The 24396-nt window shown below is 40.0% G+C and overlaps 1 protein-coding gene across 3 annotated transcripts in view; it reads right to left on the minus strand.

Moving 5' to 3' along the window:
• Positions 1 to 1303: 1303 nt before the first annotated feature.
• The window catches only part of LOC109033638 (zwei Ig domain protein zig-8), a 460442-nt gene continuing 437349 nt past the window's right edge, over positions 1304 to 24396 (minus strand). For all 3 annotated transcript variants that reach the window (XM_072296754.1, XM_072296753.1, XM_072296752.1), the window contains 4 exons: positions 22426 to 22636; positions 11180 to 11307; positions 3966 to 4134; positions 1304 to 2663 (listed from right to left, as the gene is read on the minus strand). In XM_072296754.1, coding sequence (XP_072152855.1) covers positions 2548 to 2663; positions 3966 to 4134; positions 11180 to 11307; positions 22426 to 22636 — 624 coding nt within the window. In that variant the 3' untranslated portion in view covers positions 1304 to 2547. The remainder of the gene's footprint in view (positions 2664 to 3965; positions 4135 to 11179; positions 11308 to 22425; positions 22637 to 24396) is intronic.

Genomic DNA, 24396 nt, shown 5'->3' on the forward strand with positions numbered 1-24396 from the left:
CTTTCTTATTCGAAAAAGTCTTCTATAATCTTCACGAACTTGTAGGCTAGTAAAATTTAACACTTGTACCTTATGTATATCGCTGTAACTGTTCACCATGAACCGAATATGACGTGTGCCATAGCCTCAGCCAGAGGCTCAATATAAAATTAATAAATAAATAAATAAAAACCATCCATTTGTAAATACAATTCTAGCTGGAGCGCACTTCAACTATGCATTCACCACTGCAAAAATGTCAAAGAAAATCGACAAAGCCAGCGTGTATGAAGGCTTTTTCCATTTGAACCTTCAGTCACATTTCTAAGGCGCAATGATACAACTATTTGAACTCTCCGGAATGCGTGAGGTATCACGCCGCATTTGAAGGCGTTTTCAAATAAGCCAGGTTCCGTAATCGGAATAATCGTTTTGCATAGTTTATAGTATTTTGTTTTCATTTCTAACCACTTGTTTATTTTTAATCCTCGTAGAAAAACCATCCATTTGTAAATACAATTCTAGCTGAAGCGCACTTCAGCTATGCATTCACCACTGCAAAAATTTCACAGGAAATCGACAAGCCCAGCGTACATGGAGGCTATCTCCATTTAAATCTTCCGTCACATTCTTACGGCGCAATGATACAACTATTTGAACTCTCCGGAATGCGTGAGGTATCACGCTGCATTTGAAGGCGTTTTCAAAACAGCCAAGTTCCGATACCCGGATTATCGTTTTGCATAGTTCATATTCTTTTGTTATATTCCGTACCACTTGTTTATTTTTAATCCTCGTAGAAAAACCACCCATTTGTAAATACAATTATTCTAGCTGAAGCGCACTTAAGCGCATTCATGACTGCAAAAATGTTAACGGAAATCGAAAAGGCCATGTACGCAATTGAAGGCAGCTTTTATCTAGCATCGCTGATTTGACAAAAATGGATCTTAGAGCTGAAGGCAGGGTGAAATTAAAGTAAAAAAAAATCCAAGAATCCCGCCAGTTTTTCCTTACAATTTCCGCTTGCAACATTTACTATGTGAGGAAAGGCTGAAGAACCTTACAAATGCTAAGCCGGCTTTTGAAATTTTTTGGCTTCATTTGAAATTTTTTGGTATCTTTTGAAATTCATTATTATTAAAACAGAGGAATGCAGCCGTTTCACTCTCCTGAAAAGGCTAGATATTTTCGAGGAAGATATACAAGATCGCGTAGCTGACAAAAACAGATTATTCGCTGAGAAAAAATATATTCATTTTTATCACAACAGCAATGTATCGAGGGATTGGGTGCTCATGAGAAAGAAGAAATGAAATTCACGTTTTTGAAATGGTATTAACGAATTTTATTCGTCGCATATTTTTGAACTTAATACAACTATGCACAGTTCCTAAATTACACGATTCAACTTTACAAGTAAAACCAAATGATATTTTACACGGAAAATACAAACATTTTCTCTCATTATTATAATACAGATATTGTTTTGAAGCTGTAGGTAATCTCTGTTCATGAGACATCAGTATTCGGCATAAACACGTCGCGGTGAATTTTATACAATTACATCATTGAGTACGGCAATTTTTCCTTTCCGTGTCGATCGTTTCGTAATGCTTGTAGCACTACAATTAAACTCGGCTAAAGCGTTATACTATTATTAAACCACCCATGAATCCGATCTTTGGGTTGAGGCAATATCGTTCGATTTGGATAGAGGGCGAAACAGTAGTCACTAATCTTGAACCCCAGGGAGCCGTTCATAAAATACGTAACGCCAAATTTCGGAGAGCGTGAGACTATATCGAACGGAGGAAAAAAACTTCGTGCATAAGACCGGGGACCCGAAGTTCATATCATACGGACATCTTAAGTTCTCGGACCGTACATCTGAAAACTTGAGGTCCAGCTGCCGAAGTGTTCGAATCACACATCTGAAGCACTTACACCAGTAATTTAGTTTTGGTACTCTATAAACGCCGATGCATGCCCTGGGGTGGATTCCGGCTTTAAACACCACTGGCGGGGAATGAATCAGCATTTTCTAATAAGAGATTTCCTTTTTTTTACTTTATTTATTTTATTATGTATAGATTGTGATATATATATATATATATTGTATTGTAAAAATTAACCAACTAAAGGTTAGGTTAAACAAAGAAAAAAAAGATACTCTTTAGAAGTTTCAATCGAGGTACCAAAGTACTTCAGATAATGAGACGCAAACTTCGTTACCTATGCCCGAGATATGTAGGTTTTTTGGCTTGCTAAAATTCCAGTCGATTTTTTCCCGGTTTTTTTTTTTTTTTTTTTTTTTTTTTTTTTTTTTTTAAGAGAAAAAAAAATACTGAAGAACGTTGAAGACATAGTACACTTCTACTCTTTGGTCTCCGAATCGTTTAATTGATGTTGCTTCTGCCTGCACCGAGAATACCTCATGAATAGAGACAGCAGCCGAATCACACATAGATCACAACTTAACGATTAAAATAACAAAATATAGATTTACGAAGTATAAAAATTGTATAAACATTGAGAGAATCGGAGCATGACGAGTTGGACTTGAGACTAGACGACAGCCGACCGCAACAGAAGAATAAAAGGTAATAGCAAGGCACTCATGAATGGGGGGCAGAAGGGGCTCGTGCCATGACCTACGTGCATCGACATGGCTCTCTGCTCACCTAAAACAAGAAAAAAAATTCATTTTTCAATAGTTACATAAGATCAAATTATTCTAAGGGCCAGTTTCGCTAAAATATAATGTAAAAAGTAGATTTGAAAAGAACCCAAAGAACAATATGACCTAAAAATATGAAGTCTCTAATCTTTAATTAAACTTTTATTTTTTTTCGAACACTGAACTGAACGAGATTCAGAGAAAAAAGTGCGATAGAATTAAAATTCTAAAACGAGACGTTCTAAGGGGTAATGAGCAACAAAATATGATCTGATGTGCTCGTGTGGTATCCTGCGTAATTGAAGGCGTTTTAAACGCCGTGAGTTGATGCGCTCCCAGCCTCGAAAACGGGTGCGACTGTCCAAACGCGCTGGACGGATGCGTTGCAAACTTTCGGTAGTGCGAAAAAAATAAGTTGCTTTTCCATCAAAATCGGCTCAAAAATTACAATCGGCACATCTAGGAAGTCTAAAATGCGGCCCTGTCTTCACAATTGGCCTTGGATTTTGATGTTTCATGAGTTTTTCACTCCAAAAAGTGATCGGAATTCCACGCACGTTTGTCATCATGCGTCGCGGTTTAATTTTAATTTAATACAAGCAACATTACGAACGCGTTTTATTTGAGTCTTCTCTTTTCTGCTTTTCATATCAACTCGAATGGGTTGAAATCTTAGTTTTTATTTACGAAACTGTGTTACGAAACACATACTATGAAAATATGAGTGGACTTCAGACTTTCTCGATGTGGTCATTGTAATTTCTAAACAATGTTCCTGAAAGGTCATTGTAGGATAAGGGAAATGAGCAAAAATATCTATTTTACAACGAAACATATTGAAGCACAGATTTCAGACGCAAGTAGTAATGCAAACTGAAAGTTCTTTTTTTGCAAAATCAAAAACTAAACTCACCCTTCCTTCACAAAATCGACGGTTATGATCAAGCTGACAAGTACCCGAAATGATTGAGGCGACGTAACTTGAAATTGATAGGATGTGAATCATGATAGACAAAAGAGATAGGAGGGGCAAACTTTTAATTTCAGCCCTGCTAGGCTCTGGATGAATAATTTCCACGTGAGCTGGATTGCCAAAATTATTGGAGCCTCTTGGAGTACTGCAACATTTGGCTTTAGTAACCTAATTTATTGGGGTGCAGCCATAATTATTTGGAGTACTACCACAATCAATTGAAAATGTCCATATCATTCAAAAATCTCGTGCTCTTTTTTCCAGTGATGTGTAGAAATGACTAGGATATATGAAATAAAACTCTGAAGAATGGCATACATATTATACACTCACCACTTAGGATATGAACTCTAACAGTTGCTGCTCCCGCGTTGGACGGACTGCACTCGTATTTGCCCGAATCCATAGCGGACGCCTTTTGGATGAGCAATCTACTGGAAGTTATGGCACCCTTCTCTGTCAGCAAACTAATGCCGCCCCGTGGGGAATCAAAATTTATCACCTGCGGACAGAAGACAAAAAATTTGACACCGGAAAACAAAATTGCAAAAAACAAGTGTACACGTACACGTATATCTGATACATGGGGGCTTTGCCCCCCCCCCCCTTGTTGGGCGACCTGACCCCCGGAAGACGCTTGGCGCCCTCTGGGGCCCAGGCCCACTTCACGTGGATCTTCTGTACGAAATGCGACAAAAAAGGAATAATAACATTGTTCAAAGGATAATTTATTTTTGTGGATAATTGACAACTTTAACACGTAGTATACGAAGTCATAAAGAAGAATAAAGCACGCTCATATAATAAGGGTCATTACTTGTCGATAACCAGGGCCAAAAATTATGGAAATCGGTGCTGTGGAACGGCAGAGCGAATACTGTGAGAAAAATGAAAATTCAGGGGGTCAGAGAGCATTTAGCAATGAAATGTGGTGCATACTTTTTTTTTCGGCAAATTTCATCTTGAAAGTATTCCCGCGCTTGATTTCGAAAATTATGTCGCGAATCATTGCCGATATCGTCTTTAGATACCGCAATATTTGACAAAGCTGTAGTGATGCCGCACGTTTTTATGCGCAAACATTATCTCGTATTGCTATTTTTTACCATGTGGCACAGTCCATTCTGATGTTTCTAGATGGCCAACGTGTGCAGCGCGGACATTCCATGAGCAAGAATTGTTGCATCATGGAATCTTGATGAGGAAAACCAAAGTGCCTGCAATTTTATGCGTATGCAATACAGGCATTCCATAAGTACGAATATTTGCATCCTGGCGTTTTGATTAAGATAACTCCCTCAATTTCTTACGTCTATCCTACATAACCAGTTTTCCCACTAGCCAGGCATCAGGTCTTGTATTTATCAGTAGGTATAGTAAATAGATTAGGTCCAGTATGGGTACGCATGGATTCTAGTCCAATATTTTGAGATTGCTACACGACTCCCTCCATCCGGCTTTTTTAGAGTGTTTCAAAAATCCCAATTAACCACTATCTCCTTACGATACTTAATGACGAGTGAATTTATGTAATTAAAGTTGGCAAGTAAATTAAAGTATGGATGTAGGTTAAGTACATTTTACAACGCTGTAAGTAATCAAAGAGGACGGCTCAATTTCACTGGCAAACATTAAAATCCTTTGAATAATAATTAAAAGTAAAAAATAGAAGAAAAAGTTGGTGAGTGTGCACAACTGCACGAGTGCTGCAGAGGGAGCTGCTTTGTGCGGAGCGTCCTTTTGTTCCAAGGAATAGCATTTGCGGAACATTTCAGAAACGTCTGATAAACTTCACTCACAGCAGTCGACGCAACTCCCAATTAAATTTATAGCGCCGGAGCTAATAAAAGGAGCGTCATTCCAGTTGCAAGAAAGTTAGCGCAATAAATTTAACGACTGCGCCTTAGCATTTTGCGATCGTTACAATTAGAGCCCAATTTGAATAGTTATAGCGTTCGCAAAGTGTGTTAGTTGATCGCATGTGCACAAAAATCTATACTCGAGTCCTTCAAAAGTTTCCCCTTCACACTTAGTTGTCTCCTGAATAAAAGTCAGATATGCGAGCTTTCTGCAATTAGCAGCTAGAAATGAACCTGCGATGGCTAAAAACGTCCTGTCTTTGTGTTTTTCGTGTCTTTTCAACAACCACGTACAACGGAAATGATAATGTTGAGAAAAATGGGAATACAATTTTCAAATTTGTGCATCCTGACAAAATGGAGATGTTGCATGTGTGAGGAATTTGCGATTTGACTGTCGATTCTTATGTAAAAGTTCGCGAGAAACACAATAGTGCCACTGGTTTTCTCTAAAATCGACTCCCAAGCTCAAAAAAAGCTCTCAAGTCGAGGCCAAAATGGAGGGGATATCCCACCCTACCCTGAGAGTCCACCTCTACATCAAGACAAACTCTCCATACAAAGATAGGGAGCGAATACATTAGCAGTGATGCCGTGTTTTCAGTTTTAGAGTTCCAAATGAAGTGGCAGCCCTGTCAATGTATTTGCTCCCTGTCTTTGAATGGAGAGTTTGTCTTGATGTATAGAGGTGGACTCTCGGGCGTATCCTGATTCCCTCCCGCGGTCAATTTTTATAGCCCGATTCCCTCCCGAATATTTTTGGGAAAACCGGAGTGATAGCCCGATTCCCTCCCGCTTTATTTAACGATTTGACAACTGAGGACCGACAGATGCCCAACACTGATTACAGCTGGAACCAGTAAACGTCGATATGAGCTCGAATTGTGAGATAAACGGCATGCACTGGTGTATCCACCGAAAATGCATCGTCATTGCGCAACTAGGAATCAGTGTTCTCGCGTACCTCACCATGGCCGTTTCTTTTGAGAAAATTAAAAGTGAAAAAAGCAAAGATTTGTTAGTAGTTGAAAATTATAAATTTTGTTTTCACAAAGAACTGAAGGATGGAGTGAGAAGGTGGTGCTGCGTTATAAAAACTCACCAAACACATTCATCTGAAATTTCACTAATTTTTATTTGTTGACGAGGAACCCTTTACACTCCAAGGATTTTTTTATACATCGCTTTTCGGACACACACTCATAGAGGTAAGCAACGTTGTCATTTCCCTATTTTGATTTTTTCACTTAATTTATGTCGTCGGGAGGGAATCGGGCCATGCCGATCCTGGGAGGGAATCGGAACCCCCAACTCCGGGAGGGAATCGGGCAACTCCCGGACTCTCAGGGTAGGGTGGGATATCCCCTCCATTTTGGCCTCAACTTGAGAGCTTTTTTTGAGCTTGGGAGTTGATTTCAGAGAAAACCAGTGACACCATCGTGTTTCTCGCGAACTTTTACATAAGAATCAATAGTCAACTCGCAAATTCCTCACACATGCAAAATCTCCATTACTTTAAGACATTGCTTCAAATGTTATTCACTGTACGTGTAAAAACCCCTGGGAAAAAATAGGCAACACTTGCGAAAAATCCAGTGGTTAAAGTGTACAACAATTGAAGCGGGTGATGTAGTGGTTCCCGATAGCTTAAAAGATGGAATGAGTCTTTGTGTAATCAAAGAGATATCCGGTGACTACAGATGGAACTCTTGAATATGTCGGGATTCCGAGTTTTAAGTACTGATCCATAGGTAAAATTTACCGAGAAACACGACTGTGCCACTGGTTTTCCCTGAAATCAACTCCAAAGCTCAAAAAAGTTCTCAAAGTTGAGGCTATAATGAAGGGGATATCCCTTGCTACCTGAAGAGTCCACCTGTATTTCAAGACAAACTCTCTATGCAAAGATAGGGAGCAAATACATTAGCAGGGTTGCCGCTCCGAATTTTTGTATTGAGATTTTGTCTTTATATAGAATTGAACTCTCAGAGCAGCCTGGGATATCCAATCCAATACGGTTTTAACTTTGAGAGTTTTTTTTTGAGTTTTTGAGTTGGTTTCAGAGAAAACCAGTGGCATCATCGTGTTCCTTCCGAAATTTCACGTTAGTAAGAGTACTTAAATTGCAAATCCCTCTCACATGCAAGAGCTCCATTCTGCTTTGCTAAGGAAAAACGCCGTATGAACCTTTAGGCGTTGCCAAATTTCCTTGGATAAAACACGAATTTCCTGGTAGACTTGTGGATATTTTTAAGATAATATGGTTCACCATTACGCCAAAATTTCCTGAACATTTGAACAAAAATATTCATAGCGTTCCTCAAAAATGAACATTTTAACGGAGTAAATTTGGCAACTCTTGAATGTTCATACGACGTTTTTCCTCAGCACGGCAGCATACAACCCTCACGCGGCTTGACAATCCGCTAAATCTGGCATCGACTAGAGAGGGGGGATTCGGAACCATCAATTAGGGTGTCTTCCAATCGCGTTGCGTTTCATTTCACACGAAAGCGCGCAAAACATAATGCAAGAGTTGATTAATTCGTCCGAAAAATTGCAGCGAGATGAAACGGGACTGCGTATATAATGGGCGAAAATATCAAATGCCGCGCTGCATCCGATCTCCGAGTGCAGATCGTCGCTTGGCTGACGAAATGGCGTAACTACAATTTGAGATGAGCCCGAGGGGACATTGAGTTACATGGACAACAGGGCTCATCGCCAGGTGTGGCTACGCCCTTAGAGCGACGAAATATTTGTCAGTGGACATTCTCAGATGAACTGCGATTCGAATCCATGTTTTTTCCGTCTCTCTTTCCCGGGAAATGGAGGCAAAATTGAGGTGGAACTCGTTCCCCTGTTCATCCCATCTCGCGTGTTACCGATGAGAGCGGTAACAGCCTACTTTTCAAAACCGAGTTTCCCTGAAAATCCCACCAATTTCATTTAAATTAATTCCACTGAAACATCAAAATTCGTCCTACTCATAAAATACAACGGTTCGCCGAGAGCGCAGTAATGAACCACTAGACATGGTGCGCATTCAAGCGTTATGATAAATATTCTCTCATCAAAATTTCAGGTGCAGCACAATTTGTAGGTCAAAAATTGTTGAAAGTGACTCTCGACAAAGATATTCACGTTTTTCGAGGCATCAATTAAGGAAGAGGCTTAGAGGAAGATGCGCATAAGGGCAGTTTTTTTTTTAAAAATTGAGATCTTCATGATTTCGAGTAAAACTAGTCTTAATGCCTAATCTGTGAAAAATTCGCTCTTGAATTCCAAATTTTCAGCATCAAAAAGTTAGTTAGAAATTTCTTTCCGCCACCAGGATTCATGTAATTTCGAAACTTTTTTGTAATCTATGCGAAGTAAAAACATTGATTTCTTGGTTGAAAGTAATTGCAGTCATATCATATATTGTGCAAATCGGGTTCTACTTGAAAATTTGACGCAAAAACTTGTCACGCCAGTCACTTTTTCGATACATAATTGATTGTTTTCGATACATGGGGACCCGGCCATCCGATGTACACAATGAGGATAGGAATTATCAGAGGATACGTATTCTACATCGCCATTTTGGCTCGAAAATGTATTGAAAAAGTGACCAAAGCTCGGCGCACACCGGGCTCGAAACTCGTCGACCAGAACATGACGTCAGCTCTCCGATTCACATTGCGACTCTATGTACTCTATGACCAGATTGCTTAAAGCCGTGCCTTGTCTAGTGGTCCATTGTCGACATATTATGCGATGAGACAGCGGCAAGTCCATATTACCCGGCAAGAGAGCTGTACACTTACTGCTATCTTGTCCAAAGTGAACCCAGAACCCTGTCTGCTCCTTGTGTTTCCACATAGAGTACATAGAGTCGTATGGAAGTGGGAGAGCTGACGCCACTTTTGAGCATTTTCCAGGTCCCCAATTCCGAGATTCCTGTGCGGCGCCGGGTCCCTTCTTCGATACATAATCGATTGTTTGCGGTACACGAGGACCCGGCCATATTTCACACCGCCATTTTGGATCGAATATGTATCGAAAAAGTGACCCCGCACACCGGGCTCGCAACTCGTCGAGCAGAACATGGCGCCCGCTCTTCCACTTACATTACGACTCTATGTACTCTATGTGTCTCCATCATCTCTCTGGAGGATAAGTTTTGAGGAGCCGATCACACTTCCAACCTGTTTGTAATTTGCGCATAAATAATTGATAGCAGGCGCATGGTCCTCAGAAATTATGGTTTACCGGCCCCGACTGGCAAACTCTTTCTCGGTTGCTTTTACAACTTTTCCGATGCTTAACCAGCGTCGCGCTGTGCATCCTTGATGCTTGGTTCCGATAAAACTTTTTAATGCGAAATGTTTTTATGTCAGTCATTTTATGATCTCGAGCCGTCATAATGATCATAGTTATGCTTTTATTATCCGGGCTATTTTGAATTCTTCAAAACTACCTTCCTCAGAGATTAACTGTTTCCCGGTCCTCCGGAAAAGAAGAGGGGAAATTAATCAATCACAAGCTGAAAGCTTCACCCCTGAGACTGAAACTCGGTTCTACGCCACTCACTGGAGGCAACAAATATTTTAGGAGATCGCACGACAGAGCGTAGAGATTTTACGTTAAATATGCCGAAGCGATTTAGTGTAAATATTTAATGGATACTGTCAAGCAGTCTCCGAATGATAGGCTGGAACAAGTAATACGAGATGGAGTGGAGGATGAGGACGGGCTGTTGCCTACACGGAACAGAAAAGGAGAAGACCTAACACGGCGAGTACATCTTGTCGCTCCTCTGACGTAAGGACGTACCGCCATTTTCGGATGATCCCTATTGTCCATATAACTCCACGCTTTCTAGGGCTCACGTCCAACTTGAAATACGCCCTTACGCTATACGGGTGAAGAGGTGAACTTTCAGGATAGCGTGCGATATCACCTCCATTACTGCCTCAACTTTCAGAGCCTTTCTTCTGTTTTTGAGTTTGTTTCAGAAAAAAGACCAGTGGCACAATCGTGATTTTCGCAAAATTTTACACAAGAAACGTACGATTCGATGGACGCCATATTTTGTGTCAGAACGGCATGCGATATATCGCATCAATTCGTTCCATTTTTTCAGCTACTCGTCATTTTTCTCCAATTTTGAGATCGCAATTCTGTTGTCAGGAGACTGAAGCACTCACTTACCAATTTTAACAGAGAAATTCAACGTAAGAAAGGCGTGGTCTTTTCAGAGAGAAAATATCGCATTCGAGTGCAGTTTCGATATCAGTATCGAATGCGATGTTTTCTCTCTAAAAAAAAAACAAGCCTTTCTTACGTTGAATTTCTTTGTTAAAATTGGTAAGTGAGTGCTTCAGTCTCCTGACAACATAATTGCGATCTCAAAATTGGAAAAAAATGACGAGTAGCTGAAAAAATGGAACCAATTGATGCGATATATCGCATGCCGTTCTGACACAAAATATGGCGTCCATCGAATCACCTTAAATCGCAAATCTCCCCGGACGCAATAGCTCCATTGATGCGAAAAATAATTATTTTACAGAGTGAAATTTAGCAATGATCGGAAGCTCATACGGTGTTTTTCCTTAGTAGAATGTGTGAGAGCCAGGTCGGGGGGCCGTGGGGGTGGGGGGGGGGGGCGAGCGCGGTATTTGATTGATGCGGACAACTTACCTGCTGCTCATGACTCCAAACAATCGCCGGGGGTGGCTCCGGCGCGAAATGCACAAGGCACGTAATATTAATGGTGCTGCCCTGGTTGATGTACAGGTCTGGACCACCCACAATTTCCGTGATAGGTTCTGCAACAAAAAACCAATCGTCCGTTTCAGATACGCACCCGTATTTGCCACGCTCCTCGTATTTATGCATTTCATTCTCTTTCGAGGTCTTCCTACTTCAGCGTATTCTATCGATGGTGAAACCACTAGACCACACTGAAAAAAAACTCTGGCCGTGGGAGCCACAATTACGGGCTATATAGACATACCGCGTCCGTTCCGGGCTCAAAGACCGAAAATTCCGGCTGCTGGAGCCGTAGCTTCGGCCTCTGAACCCGGAGCAATCGAAGCTACGCCTACAGCAGCCGGAATTTTCGGCCTCTGAGCCCGGAACGGATGGTATGTCTATGTAGCCCGTAATTTCGGCTCCCACGGCCGGAGTTTTTTTTTTTTTTTCAGTGCACGTATCTCGATTTGCAACATTGAAGGCTTTCTGTCATACTTTATTTTTAAATAGAAAGCCACTCAAGGTCAATTCTTGAAAACTTCCGTGAATTTCTCCTCTATGTGAAGAAAACTCTGTGAAAATTTCAAGGGTGATACTGATTCGTTTTCATTTTTTTTTTTTTTTTTTTTTTTTTGGAAAAAAAGAAGAAAAAAAGAAAAAAATAATCGGTTGCGGTGATTTTCAAACGCCGCAAACGAGATACGAGGTCTGGCAGAATCACCGTCGATATAAGCTTACATATGGTGTTGGCTTATCCATCCCGCTTTGCGATGGGTTATTCGAGAATATATTGTTCGGAGCGATGATCACACACAATTCCATTTTTTTATGATTTTATTTCCTACAATCTTATACGGTCTCAAATTACAGAGTTAAGACATTTTTATGAGTATGAAAATGTAAAAACTGGAATATATTTATTTCTGTCTATCACTTAGTTTATATTTAAATATGAATGGAATTTTTGTCGGTATAATCTCAATGATACTTTCAGATCTAAAGTATCGCAAAAACAGCACAAAGTATTCTGGAAAAAGACATGTTTGACGAAACCTTATAACATCTGGAAAGGAGTTACGGCGGTCTTTCTTGTTTTTACAAGGCACTCAGGACTATGACGTATCGGTACGAGTGCAAATGGACGTATTTATGCTAAAAGGAACTATGTGCATAGGGTCTGCGTGTAACATAGTTCATTTTAGCATAAATACGTCCAAATGTTGGTCTGAGTCTAGGGTATGTCTAGATACAATGTGAAAACTTTAGGTCGAAGAATATATTTAACAATCTCGGCAGTGGTAAGGCATACATGATCGGTTATCAATATTTCCCCATTTGGAGCTATAGTAAAGACTCGTTATTCATTCAGGTGTTCCTTGGTAAACATTGGCAATAAGAGCTGCGTTTCAAAATACCATAGGAATTCTTATAGCCGGCTAAAGAAGGCTACAGAAAATCATATAGCTGGCTGTAGAATGCGGAGAAAATCATACGGCCAGGCTATACGAAGCGATAAAAAATTATGCAGCTGGGCTACAGTTCCTATAGCCGGGCTTTACACTTTATCGCCTGGCTGTTGCTTTTTCGTCATCGATTATAAAAGGCTATGAGAAATTGTGTAGAAATTCGTGTGCTTTGGAAATCATTAAGTTTGACACGGAACCACCTTAATATTTACAAAACACACGTTATATTTTCCTTTAATACAGAGTTTTTTTTCATTAATTGAAAGGAGAATAATCCATACAGTATGTGCAAACATTTCAAAATCATGAGTTGAATAACGCTGACTCCGCCAGATTAAACATTAGAGCCTAACACAAAGCGGAGCGGCGACGCACTGGCGCCTACAAACCTAGCAGGGATACTTCACGCATTGCGCAACGCGTGAAGTATCCCTGTTAGGTTTGTAGGCGCCAATGCGCGTTCAGCGCTGGCTGCCCGCCTGCCACACCGCAGCGTGCCACGGCGCTTGAAGCAACTATTTCACACCAGAGGTATTGCACAGTATCATACGAAACTGAAGGCGCTCTAATATATTAGGAATGGCAGGCATCCATCAAAAGTACGGAGCTTTCCTCGCAAAATAAATTAAGATACTACGGCCAAAAAAGAGAGCAGTGGTCCAAAAACTTCCCAAGTCCTAGCATCCGTAATCAGTGACGTTTAGCATACACTTTATCGCCTGGCTGTGAGTTGCTTAATCGCCATCGGCTACAAAGGGCTATAAGAAATTGTGTAGCCGGCTATGGAAGCTATTGGAAATCTTACAGCCGGCCGTAAGTCTATGGTATTTTGGAACACAGATTCTACTGCCAATTTTTACCAGGGTTCGTTGCGAACACCCTCACTGGAAAAAAAAAAACACATTGGATCTAGAGTCCAGACTCTTGAAAACATTGACAAGAAAAAGGACTCTTGATTCAATCAGATTTAGGCTTAAATCAAAAGGAAATCCGCTTAAATTAAGAGGCTTGGTTCTTGATTTAAGCTTAAATCTGTCTGATTGAATCAAGAGTCCTTTTTCTTGTCAATGTTTTCAAAAGTTTGGACTCTAGATCCAATGTGTTTTTTTTCCAGTGCTGTTTATCGATGCTATTTCATAGGTTTAAATGGCAGATCAATCGATAAATCACAAAGCATGCCATCATCGCGAACATGACGAAATTGTACCCCCACAAAAGACGCGAATATCGAAATATGAGGCAACAGTGAAGTGGTCCACAGTCCCGAGCCCGAGTTTTACGACCATGGACCTAGATCTCTTATTTTCGTCCCATTTGGCTTAAACCAAGATTAATTTGAATTAATGCAGTTTTGCCTTCATTTCATCTCATTTTTAGTCCGCGCTTTACTTCGACCACTCATTTAAATGCGGACTGAGTCGATGAGGAAACTTTGTTATTGGCAGACAACTGAAAAAATGAAAAGCCACAATATTGGCTCCAAAGTGCTGGAGGAGGGAAGAAAGATTCGAATAATGAGGATATTTGGATCATCATCACATTGTGAAACTGTGAAGTTCCTCAGGCTTCGATGAGTTCAAAAATGTGTGTCCCATAAAATCGTAGATTCTTTTTCATACCTAAAATGTGAACGAATCCAAGAAGAGAATCTGAGATGACACGATAAAGTAAAAAAAGATGTGAATTGCAAGGTGGGGGAAAAAATTTAACTCTTTTTACCATAAAAAAATGAGGAATTTAAGTGAAAGGGGATATTAAGAGGCACTGTTTTAGAAGTAACATTCATGTAGGTACATATCACGCAATAAACATACTTACATTATTGAATATAATTGCGTATGGAAAGTAAGTCATCGATTCGTGGAATCGCAGATTATTTGGACGTATTATTATGCATAAAAACTATGAGCGAATGAATTAAATCACAAGAAATCAAGTGCATACTTTGCTGCTTTGTAATTCCTTTTACTTTCATTCATGTAAAAATAGTTCTTTCCTACCTGAAAACATTCATTTGTTTTCGAGTACTGGGTTCAAAAAATGAAATTGACCCCCAAACAACTAAATTGATGGCTATAAATTCGAAAAATGTGTTTCTTCATTGTAACGTTCAAAAAATCGTTGATGATTTTAATAGAGGAGTGAACAAAAAACTCCCTGATATGTCGATGAGATTCTCTGAGAGTGTTTTTGAATGAAAGAGGAAAATTTCAAGAGGTAATTTTCGTAAAAGCTTTCTTTTTATTCATGAACACCAGTGGGGACAGGCAACATCGCAATCTGAAATACTCATATTTCCATGTTTGCCATTTTTATGTGTATCAAATTAATTTTTTTCAATAAATCATACCATTGCAACTTTGAAGTAGTTACTCTATGTTTCGCTCGAAAAAAAGACAATATATTTGCGCTCTCACTTTGACCCTGAGCAAATATTTACGGAAGCTCGTGTACCTGACGATACTCCGCCCAATGACGAGCGTTTCCGTGCGTTCTTTTTTCACGCGCAATCGTTTACAAAGAATCAAAGAAATCAAGTTTGTGTTTACTTTACTATTTGCTCCTTCCTTCTTCCCCCGCATTATTTGCCGTGTGATGCCAATTTTCCAATTTTTAGATTGCTGAAACGCTATTAGTGCTTACAACTTTTGGTACCAATTCATATAAATTCTTGTTTCTTTATTGCGATTCCATACTCGTTTGAGTCGGTACATGCTTGGATAATATACGATAAGAAAATTCCAGAGGAATTTTTTTCGAATTACGTAACGCACTTTTTCCGATATTTGAACCCTCCCCGCTTGTAACGCATCAGTAACACAGCCCAACACTACCCTTGAGTTACGTAACGCTGGCCTGACCTCCCCCTACCCATTTTCAAAAAATCAAGAAAACGCTGAGAGAACAGCTGGAAATTTTTTATTTTGGAGATATTTCTCTGAAATACGACAGGGTAAAATAGGTGACGTAACGCACTTAGGGGAGGAGTGTAAGTCAGTGTTACGGTGAGTCACAAGGAGAGGGGGTGTCAAGCTCAGAGTTACGTGACATATTCAAGCCGCGGGGGCGGGGGGGGGGGGGGGGTTGTTGAAAAAACGAGGAAAAAATTGAAAATCCCGCCCTATGTTACGTGATACTTGAAAGACCCCTTAGATTAGCAAATTCGGTTTTTTGTCATAACCCTTCCAATAATTGTTCAATTTAGAAAGCAAAGATATTCTCATGCTCAGTTCGCTTAGTAGTTCCACCCTTAAAATGAAATTCACCAAATTTCAGACACCTGCAAATTCTCCATTCCCCAACGTAGATGGAGTTCTTCCGCATAAATGCGTCCGATTCTAGCTCCGCCGCAACGCGACACCGCGTTGCAGCCAGGCGGGAAGTTTTCATTTTAAAAATGTATTGGATATCGAATCCGCGTGTTTTTTCGCATATTTATTCTAACTCTCGCTGCGACGGGGACGGCAAACAGTGCGAAAAAGCACTCCGCATTATTCACTAAACAAACACACCTGCTAGACCGGTTGGCGACGCGGAATGGAAACACCATGACGTAACGAATTTTTATCGGGTAATTTCTATCCTTGCGCAATGCATTACCATTTCGTGCATGATCGAAATTATTTTTGTTTAATCAACGGTGTTTTCCGACCATCTATGCACCCTCGCCGAACCGCGCCGCCTGCGGGGGGAAAGCAAGAAAACGCCCAACTCCCACGGAAATAGCGTGCGGATACGCGGTTTTTTGCGAAGCGCCATGGAGGGATGTAATGAATCCTTTCGTTGTTCTGCCGGAAACGGGAAAATGATGCTTTCACGTCCCACTACTGCCGTCTGCGTCTGCAATTGGACGTATTAATGCTAAAAGGAGCTATGTGCATTGGGATTGCGTGTGACATAGTTCCTTTTAGCATAAACACGTCCAATTTATCCGGCTCCGTGCGTGATCGTAGTCGGCAAACATACGAGGAATTAATAGCTCAATCTCTGCCGTGCTAAGGAAAAACGCCGTAGGAACCTTCAGGCGTTGCCAAATTTCTTATGATAAATATCGAATTTTCAAGAAAATTTGTAAATGTTTTTCTTCCAATTTTTCTCGTAATTTTGTTCACAATTTCATTTAAAGTTATTCTAAAAATTTCAAGGAAAAATATTCATGGCTTTCCTCAAAAATAAGTATTATATTTAAGGAAATTTGGCAACTCTCGAATGCTCATAAGGCGTTTCCCTTTAGCACGGCAGTTTCCAATCTTCCGTTTTCATGGTTGATTTTTGATACGCCTCTGTGACCAAACGGTCATTCACGGTTCGGGCCTAATGATTTTATTCGTATTCATTATACGCCCGTCTTTTCACGGCAAAATTGCCATCCAAGTATTACGTAACGCACTTTTTCCGATTGCTTCACCCCCCTCCTCCCCTTGTAACGCACCCGTAACGCAGCACTACACCCCCCTTTTGAATTACGTAACGCTGGCCCAAAGACCATCTGCATCTCCGTGCGCACCGTCATGTTGTTTTTACAATGTACTTATTTAAATCAAATAAAACTATGTCCATATTGTGACATAGGCTCAGAGACCCATAAGAATAAATGCACGACAAAGCCCATGTCACACGGATCGTATTCGATACATAAAATAGGTGGAATTGTATCGATATCGATTGGTTCAGCATGTGAACATAGCCTCAAAAGTCAATCGAGTCATCTCTGAGGACGGGTTTTTATGATGGATTTTTTATTCTCATGAGTACCACATAGCGATGAAAAACGAAATACTTGGGAATTTTCTCATTTTGAGCTTTTCCAGGAACTTCGGGCAAATAAGTTTTAGGAACTGGTTATAACTCACCTATAACTTGTTCCTGGAACCCCTAGTTCGCGGAACTAATTCGTTCAAACTGCGCTCGTGTGGGCAAAGCCTTTAATCATAAAATTGTTTTTTTAGGTTATATTCTATTATTTTGAAATATCGAATATATGATCCATTAGAGATGGTTCCTTTTAATGTACATAAAAGCACATTACACGATAATTGGATGTATTTATACTAAAAAGAACTATGTGCATAGGGTTTGCGTCAGACATAGTTCCTTGTAGCATAAATACGTCCAATTATTACATTGCTTTTCTCATAAATTTACTCATTACATGCAGTCATACATTTCAACACCTGGAGCCCAGATGGAATACGGTTCAGCGCCTGAATGATCGTCAGCATACCACTATTCAGCCTGGCATGCGCTCGTTTTGCCTACACTCTCAGATGAAGGCTAAATGACTGTCGATAGTCCCTAGCTGAGGACCCAGACTACAGAATGCCAAGAAACCATTAATTCGGGGCTGTGCAATTACGGTGAGCCTTAAATAACTTGGATTGAGCGTCGATATAAAAGTCGGGGGCGTGTTTTTATCTCTCGAGGGGTCTCATCGAAACCAAGAATCACGTTCCGCCCCCCTCCTCCTCCTTCGGGTCGCGGCGACCGAAAAATACGGCGAGGATGAGAGCAAACACAATCCAGTTACGGGGTTTACTTTCGAGATTGGCGAGGAGAGGTGTTTCGCTCTATATCTGTCGCGGATCGATGTTGGCTGTTGCTCCGCGATGCTCTTCAGCCGTGTTTTCCCGCCCGGTTTTCCTTCTTCTTTTCAATCAAGACGCCGGGTACATGGAAGAGGATTTGTCCAGGCGTCACGAAAACGAGGAATTACCGTGGCCAAATCCAGTCACTCGATCGCTGGGCCCGATGACAACCGTCTCCGGAAGAGTTGAGCGCAGACACTCCTCCCAGCGCTGCCACACCACCCAAACGAGCAGTGCGGCCAACATTTTCCAAATCGAGTTCCCTTCAAAATCCCACTGCCGACTAATCACTGAAAAAAAAACCACATTGGATCTAGAGTCCAGACTCTTGAAAACATTGACAAGAAAAAGGACTCTTGATTCAATCAGATTTTTGCTTAAATCAAAAGGAAATCCGCTCAAATTAAGAGGCTTGGTTCTTGATTTAAGCTTAAATCTGATTGAATCAAGAGTATTTTTTCTTGTCGATGTTTTTAAGAGTCTAGACTCTAGATCCAATGTGTTGTTTTTCCAGTGATTATTGAAATTGATAGACAAAGAAGACATAGGAAGCACTGAAAAATAAGATTGGTAGAATTTACCTCAGCATTTCACACAGCGTGAAAGAATGGTCAATGAAATGCTGCCAATCTTCAAGTCGATTCTGCCAGAGGAATGGTTACCTGTACCAGCATATAGTAACGTTTACCTTTCTTCTGGCAGAATTGACTCTAAATTGACGCTGTGTGAAATACAGCGTGAAGGAATGGTAAATTTTACCAATCTTCAAGTCAATTCTGCCAGAGGAATGGTTACCTGTAACCAGTATATGGTAACGTTTACCTTTCTTCTGGCAGAATAAACTCTAAATTGACGCTGTGTGAAATACAGCGTGAAGGAATGGTAAATTCTACCAATCTTTTTTTTTTCAGTGCGGGTTTCTTGTGATATGTTTTTGACTCTTAAGAGTATAAAATAGTAATGAAAAATGAATGGTCATTTTTATAACGCTAAAGATGAAATTCCTCGTTTCTTAATCATTTGAACAATTTAGGAAAGTCTTTGGAGTTTTAAATCGCAGAAATTTGAGGATTTGTTGCATAAGAGTCTCCTTTTGAATGTTAATAGTTCCGTTTTCTCAAAAGGCCCCTTTCGACACTTACTATACTCTTTCCAGAGAGCACCGTCGCCCCGAAATTCTATCGATCGAATGGAATTCATCCCAAGCGGCTCAATGGATAAAGTCCAATTTATGAAGCACGGGCCGGCAACGGCGCTGAAACCCCCTCTTGCCCCCTCCTCCTCCCTCACTTGGCTCACTTACGATCTCACATTAAATATGACAGTCTTGAGCGGAACAGGAAATCCTCCGTGACTCACTCTAGATGTTGCCAGACTGGACAAAATTTTGAACGCTAATACCGGAATTGAATCAGTTCACGAATATCCGCGGGAAAGAAAAGCTCATTTCACAAAAACTCAGAGTTGAGTCATTGATACCGAAGCATGCCAACAGGAATTTTGGAAAGAAGTTGAAAGAAAAAAGGGAAAAGAGGGGGGAAGAGAATAAGGGAAACAAAAAGAGGAGAAAAGGAGAAACAGGGGAAGTTGGGGAAAAGAGAGTTTAAGGTCGACAAAAAGAGGAAGAGAGAAATATAGGAAAATTAGGGTGGGAGGGGAAAGAAAGAAAGAGAAATTGAGCAAAAGGGAGGAAATCTGAGATAGAGGGGGAAACCAGGAGGAGAAGAGAAAAGAAATTGAGGAAAACCCGATGATCATACTTTTCAATACTTATAAGACTGATGCACTATGAAACCATACTGATGATGCATGACATACATCATGCTGATAGCAGTACGACATCCCAGTGGTTAGTATGACCATCATATGAAACCAGTATTGATCAGCGGGACATCATGATGATAATCAGTGGGCGTAGTTTGATAAGTTCGATATCATTATGATGTTGCTATGTTCCCAATATGATTATATCATAATGACTTCGAATATTCTAATAGCCATTCTCTCTAGCTTTTCCGTTTTTCTCCAAAGGACATTCATAATCAGAGTGACGAAAATGCCGGCTGAAAAAAGGAAATACAACGACCGGTCCATTCACATGCCGCTTTGGCGGGAGTTGTCTGACATTAAAAATCAATTAAGTTTAGGGTGCATTATTGGTAGATCATAATTCAAACTTATGCTCTCTGTTGGCAGAAAAATTAAACGAACCGTTCGCAGTGGCAGTATACATTTTTCATGGACGACACCAGAAAGATAGTTGTGCAATTCGGCATCCCTGACCGAAGTTTAGCGAATAACCATCTCGCAAAATGGATAGGGGGTGTTAGTAGACTTACACATAAATAAAGCTGTATGTGTGTACGACGGGACGTTGTCACCTGCGCGCACTTCTTTTCGAAGAGCTTGTGACAGGAGAGCAAAAGGAGGTGCCGGAAGGATTTTATGGCGCCTCATTTTCCTCTGTTCTCATTCGCAATTTAGACGCTCATCATTGCAACTCGAAGGTGAGGTGACACCCTTCAGATATTAGCAGTAAAGTTATCATTAATGCAGTTTCGGTTTGATTAGCAAGAATGTGAGTCCTCTCACCGCAGCCCCTCCTTTTGTTTACACGTAAACTTTAACATCGAAAATATAAATTGTATAATATGGATTGCATTTTACAAAAAGATATCAAGACCATTCTAATGTTGCTAGGATTGTGTGACTTATATTCTTTGCAAAAAAGTACTGTAATCACGCAAACAAATTAAATATACGAGAGTAATTTTCGTCTTGAATTCATGGTTTAGTGAGAGTAGAGATACAACTTGTTTAAATGATCCATTTATATAACCAAGGTAAACAAGTTGCACAGTCTTAGGAAATTGGAATGCTTTTCCTTCCTTTTTGCAAAATGCAATCCATATAACAGCTCTCTTTCTCTGCGACTTCCAAATTTTGTGATTTTTACAAATACCTTTGTGACCTCTACTCAAGCCTGCTCTCATTAAATATTTAAAATAGTACTCAGGCTTTCCTATCGTAAGTGATGAAATTCTAAATTTTCCTAATTTAAAAATGGAAAACAGTCATTTTTATGATTCATTCTGGGATTGAAGGACTGAGCCAAATCTCACGATATTTGCAATCATCGGTAGGTAATAACTTCTAAATGAGCCCTCCTCCGTGACTGTTTTGGAATATTACCTAGGAAGCGGCCTTTTGAGGACGCAAAGCGGTTTGACCTCCTAGTGGCCACGTAGCGTAGACCCTGTAGGAAAAATATGTTTTTACAGGGTTGAAATTGGCGTTGGATCATACATGATATATTTACGTTGCGTTATTTCCTTCAGAAGTTGCGAATCGGCAACCTAAGGACTATCTTAATTTCCTTTACTTTCGGAAAATACTGAAAGTTAATGTCGGCTTATTAAAAAATAATGAGGTCATTACAAACTTTATCGAGTAAGTTACCGTTCTCGCCTTGCCAGGTTTCATAAATCAAGATGAGCAAAGCAATTTTGGCGTCTATGTCCGACAGCTCTGTGAAAAAACGACAGGAGAAAGTCCTCAAACTTGAGTCGTTTTGGGAGAATTATTCTCCTATCAATTTTCTTCGTACAATTGGTCATAAAAAATCAAGTGGAGAGGGACATGAAACTTTATTCTGGGCTCGGTTTAGTACGAAAATATATCTTCCGTAAAACCGCTCAACCTGATATCTAACCAAAATCTTAGGGCTTTCTCCGTCGTTATTCAAGTCTATCAACAATTTTGTGGTGACTTGTAAAATTCGTAAAATTATTCTTGAGATACGGTAGGAAGTCAAAGAGAAAGGAAAATATTATTCATCAATTAGCTCTCAAGTCTCAGCTAAATCCGCTTAATTTCGGTGAGTTTTTTGTCGTACTTTGACGAATCATCAACCAAATCTTCTGCCAAATAGATCAAAACACAACAATTGCGTCAGAATTCGGAACACAAATTTGACTATCATTTCACCGAGAGTCCTAAAAATCACTACGTACTTCAGACTATTCAATCGAGTATTATAAACCGCAACCGTATGCTATTTTTTCTCGCTGCGTACTTGAGCTTAAGTTTCTCTTTCAATCAAATAAAATTGAGTGGAATCTCGAAAAGTTAGTTGACTTACCGACGACATTGAGGAAGATCGGATGACCAATTGGAGGGGTCGTTGATATTTGGCACTCGTAGATCCCGGTGTCTTTCTGCTGCGGATATCTTATCCTCAGGGTCCAGTCCTCTGTGTGAGGTGAATGAATAGCCTCAAACCGCTGGTCACTTGTGTACGTGTACCTTCCTACGGTTAATAAATGGATGTCTCGATGTCGAACCCAGGAAACCTGTGGGGAAAAAAGAGGGAAAAATACTTAAACTGAGAACACTCCCATTACGAAAAATTGGCTCAGAGACCACATTATATACTACTGAATACACATTCATAGAATAAATTAAAATTTTTGAAAAGATAGACAATAGAGACATTCCATTTGCAGACATCCATTGCAGTGCTAAGGCGCAATGATACAACTATTCGTACTCTTCGGAATGCGTGAGGTATCACGCCACAATTGAAGGCGTTTTCGAGACTGAGAACTTTCCATACCAGGATTCTTGTGTCGCATAAATAGGGTGTCTAATAAAGCTGGCTGGTAAATATTAAACGCTTTTACTGTACTTTTTCAGCACCTTTCCAAAAGATTCAGTGACTCAAAAGCGGAAAAATTCAGGACTTTTGAGTTTGAGTGCATTTGAGTTTCTATTATTTAGCTATATTTATTGCCGCTTGTTTATTTGAAATTCTTCTACGAAAAGTATCCATTTGTTAAATACAATCCTAGCTTGAGCACACTTAAACGATGTTGTCAAAACTGTAATAGCGTCGGAGGAAAACCGCCAAGGCCAGCGTGGAGGCTACTTCAATATTAATCTTCCATTGTATTGCTAAGGCGCGATGATACAACTATTCGTACTCTTCGGAATGCGTGAGGTATCACGCCACACTTGAAGGCGTTTTCGAGACTGCGAACTTTCCATACCAGGGTTCTTGTGTCGCATGACTAGGGTGTCTACTAAAACTGGCTGGTAAATATTAAACGCTTTTACAATACTTTTTCAGTACCTTTCCAAAAAATTTACTACCTCATAAGCAGACAAAGTCAGTGCTTTTTTGGTACCTTTAAGTAACGATATTCGAAAATTGTCAAAATCGCGAGAAAAATGACGTAGCCACGAAAGTTGAGGCTCATTGGTGGCCTGAGCATCAACTGGCTTTACAATTACTATTTAGCGGGAAAATACTGCACTAAGAATGATTGCGCAATGGATTGCATTACATATTTTCCAGGCTATTTTAAAAAATACCCGTGGCATAAGGCAAAAAATTCCGAACCTTTATAGGGAATTTCCGTACTTTTCCGGAACTTCCGGGCCGCCTTAAAAAAATCAGTGCTATTCCAGACTTGCTGGACCAGTAGACACCCTGAGAGAGCATTTAGTACCAGGATTGAAGCCTTAAAATGAATTTGTAATACTATGATTTTACATACGGATTGGCAGCGATTTCAATTTGACGGACATATCCCTTTTCATACATTTTAACAAGTTTATAGGGTTTTTTGGGGGATGATTATTCTTATAAAAAATTAAAAAACTATTATTTTTCAAAATTTATTGCAAAGGATAGTAAAAATTAGTATTACATTTTATTATAAATTTTAAACGATTAACAATTTTTAAACAATTTCTTCCATTCCCTAAGTTGCATTTTCAGTAACCAAGTTATGCTTAATTCGTGCTTATCATTCGACTCTAGTTTCAATGGACTAGTTGTGTATGTTATTTCAAATACCGCGATGATCTGAAAAGTTGCATTGCTTTAAATTTGGATTTTTCGCCGCTCCCTCCCCTTCCCCCCTCATTCATTGCAATTATCAGACATGTCTTTTTTGCATCTAAGGTATATCCAAAACCAAGGAATGAGAATCCGCACTCAATTCAATTTCGCCAAAATATGGCGCATGGTCACATACCTTTTCTGCATTTGGGGATCAATACTACCCTTCTGAGGAAGAACGCCGTATGAAAATTCGAGAGTTGCCAA

This window comes from Bemisia tabaci, chromosome 2, assembly GCF_918797505.1.
Source record: "Bemisia tabaci chromosome 2, PGI_BMITA_v3".
Taxonomy (NCBI): domain Eukaryota; kingdom Metazoa; phylum Arthropoda; class Insecta; order Hemiptera; family Aleyrodidae; genus Bemisia; species Bemisia tabaci.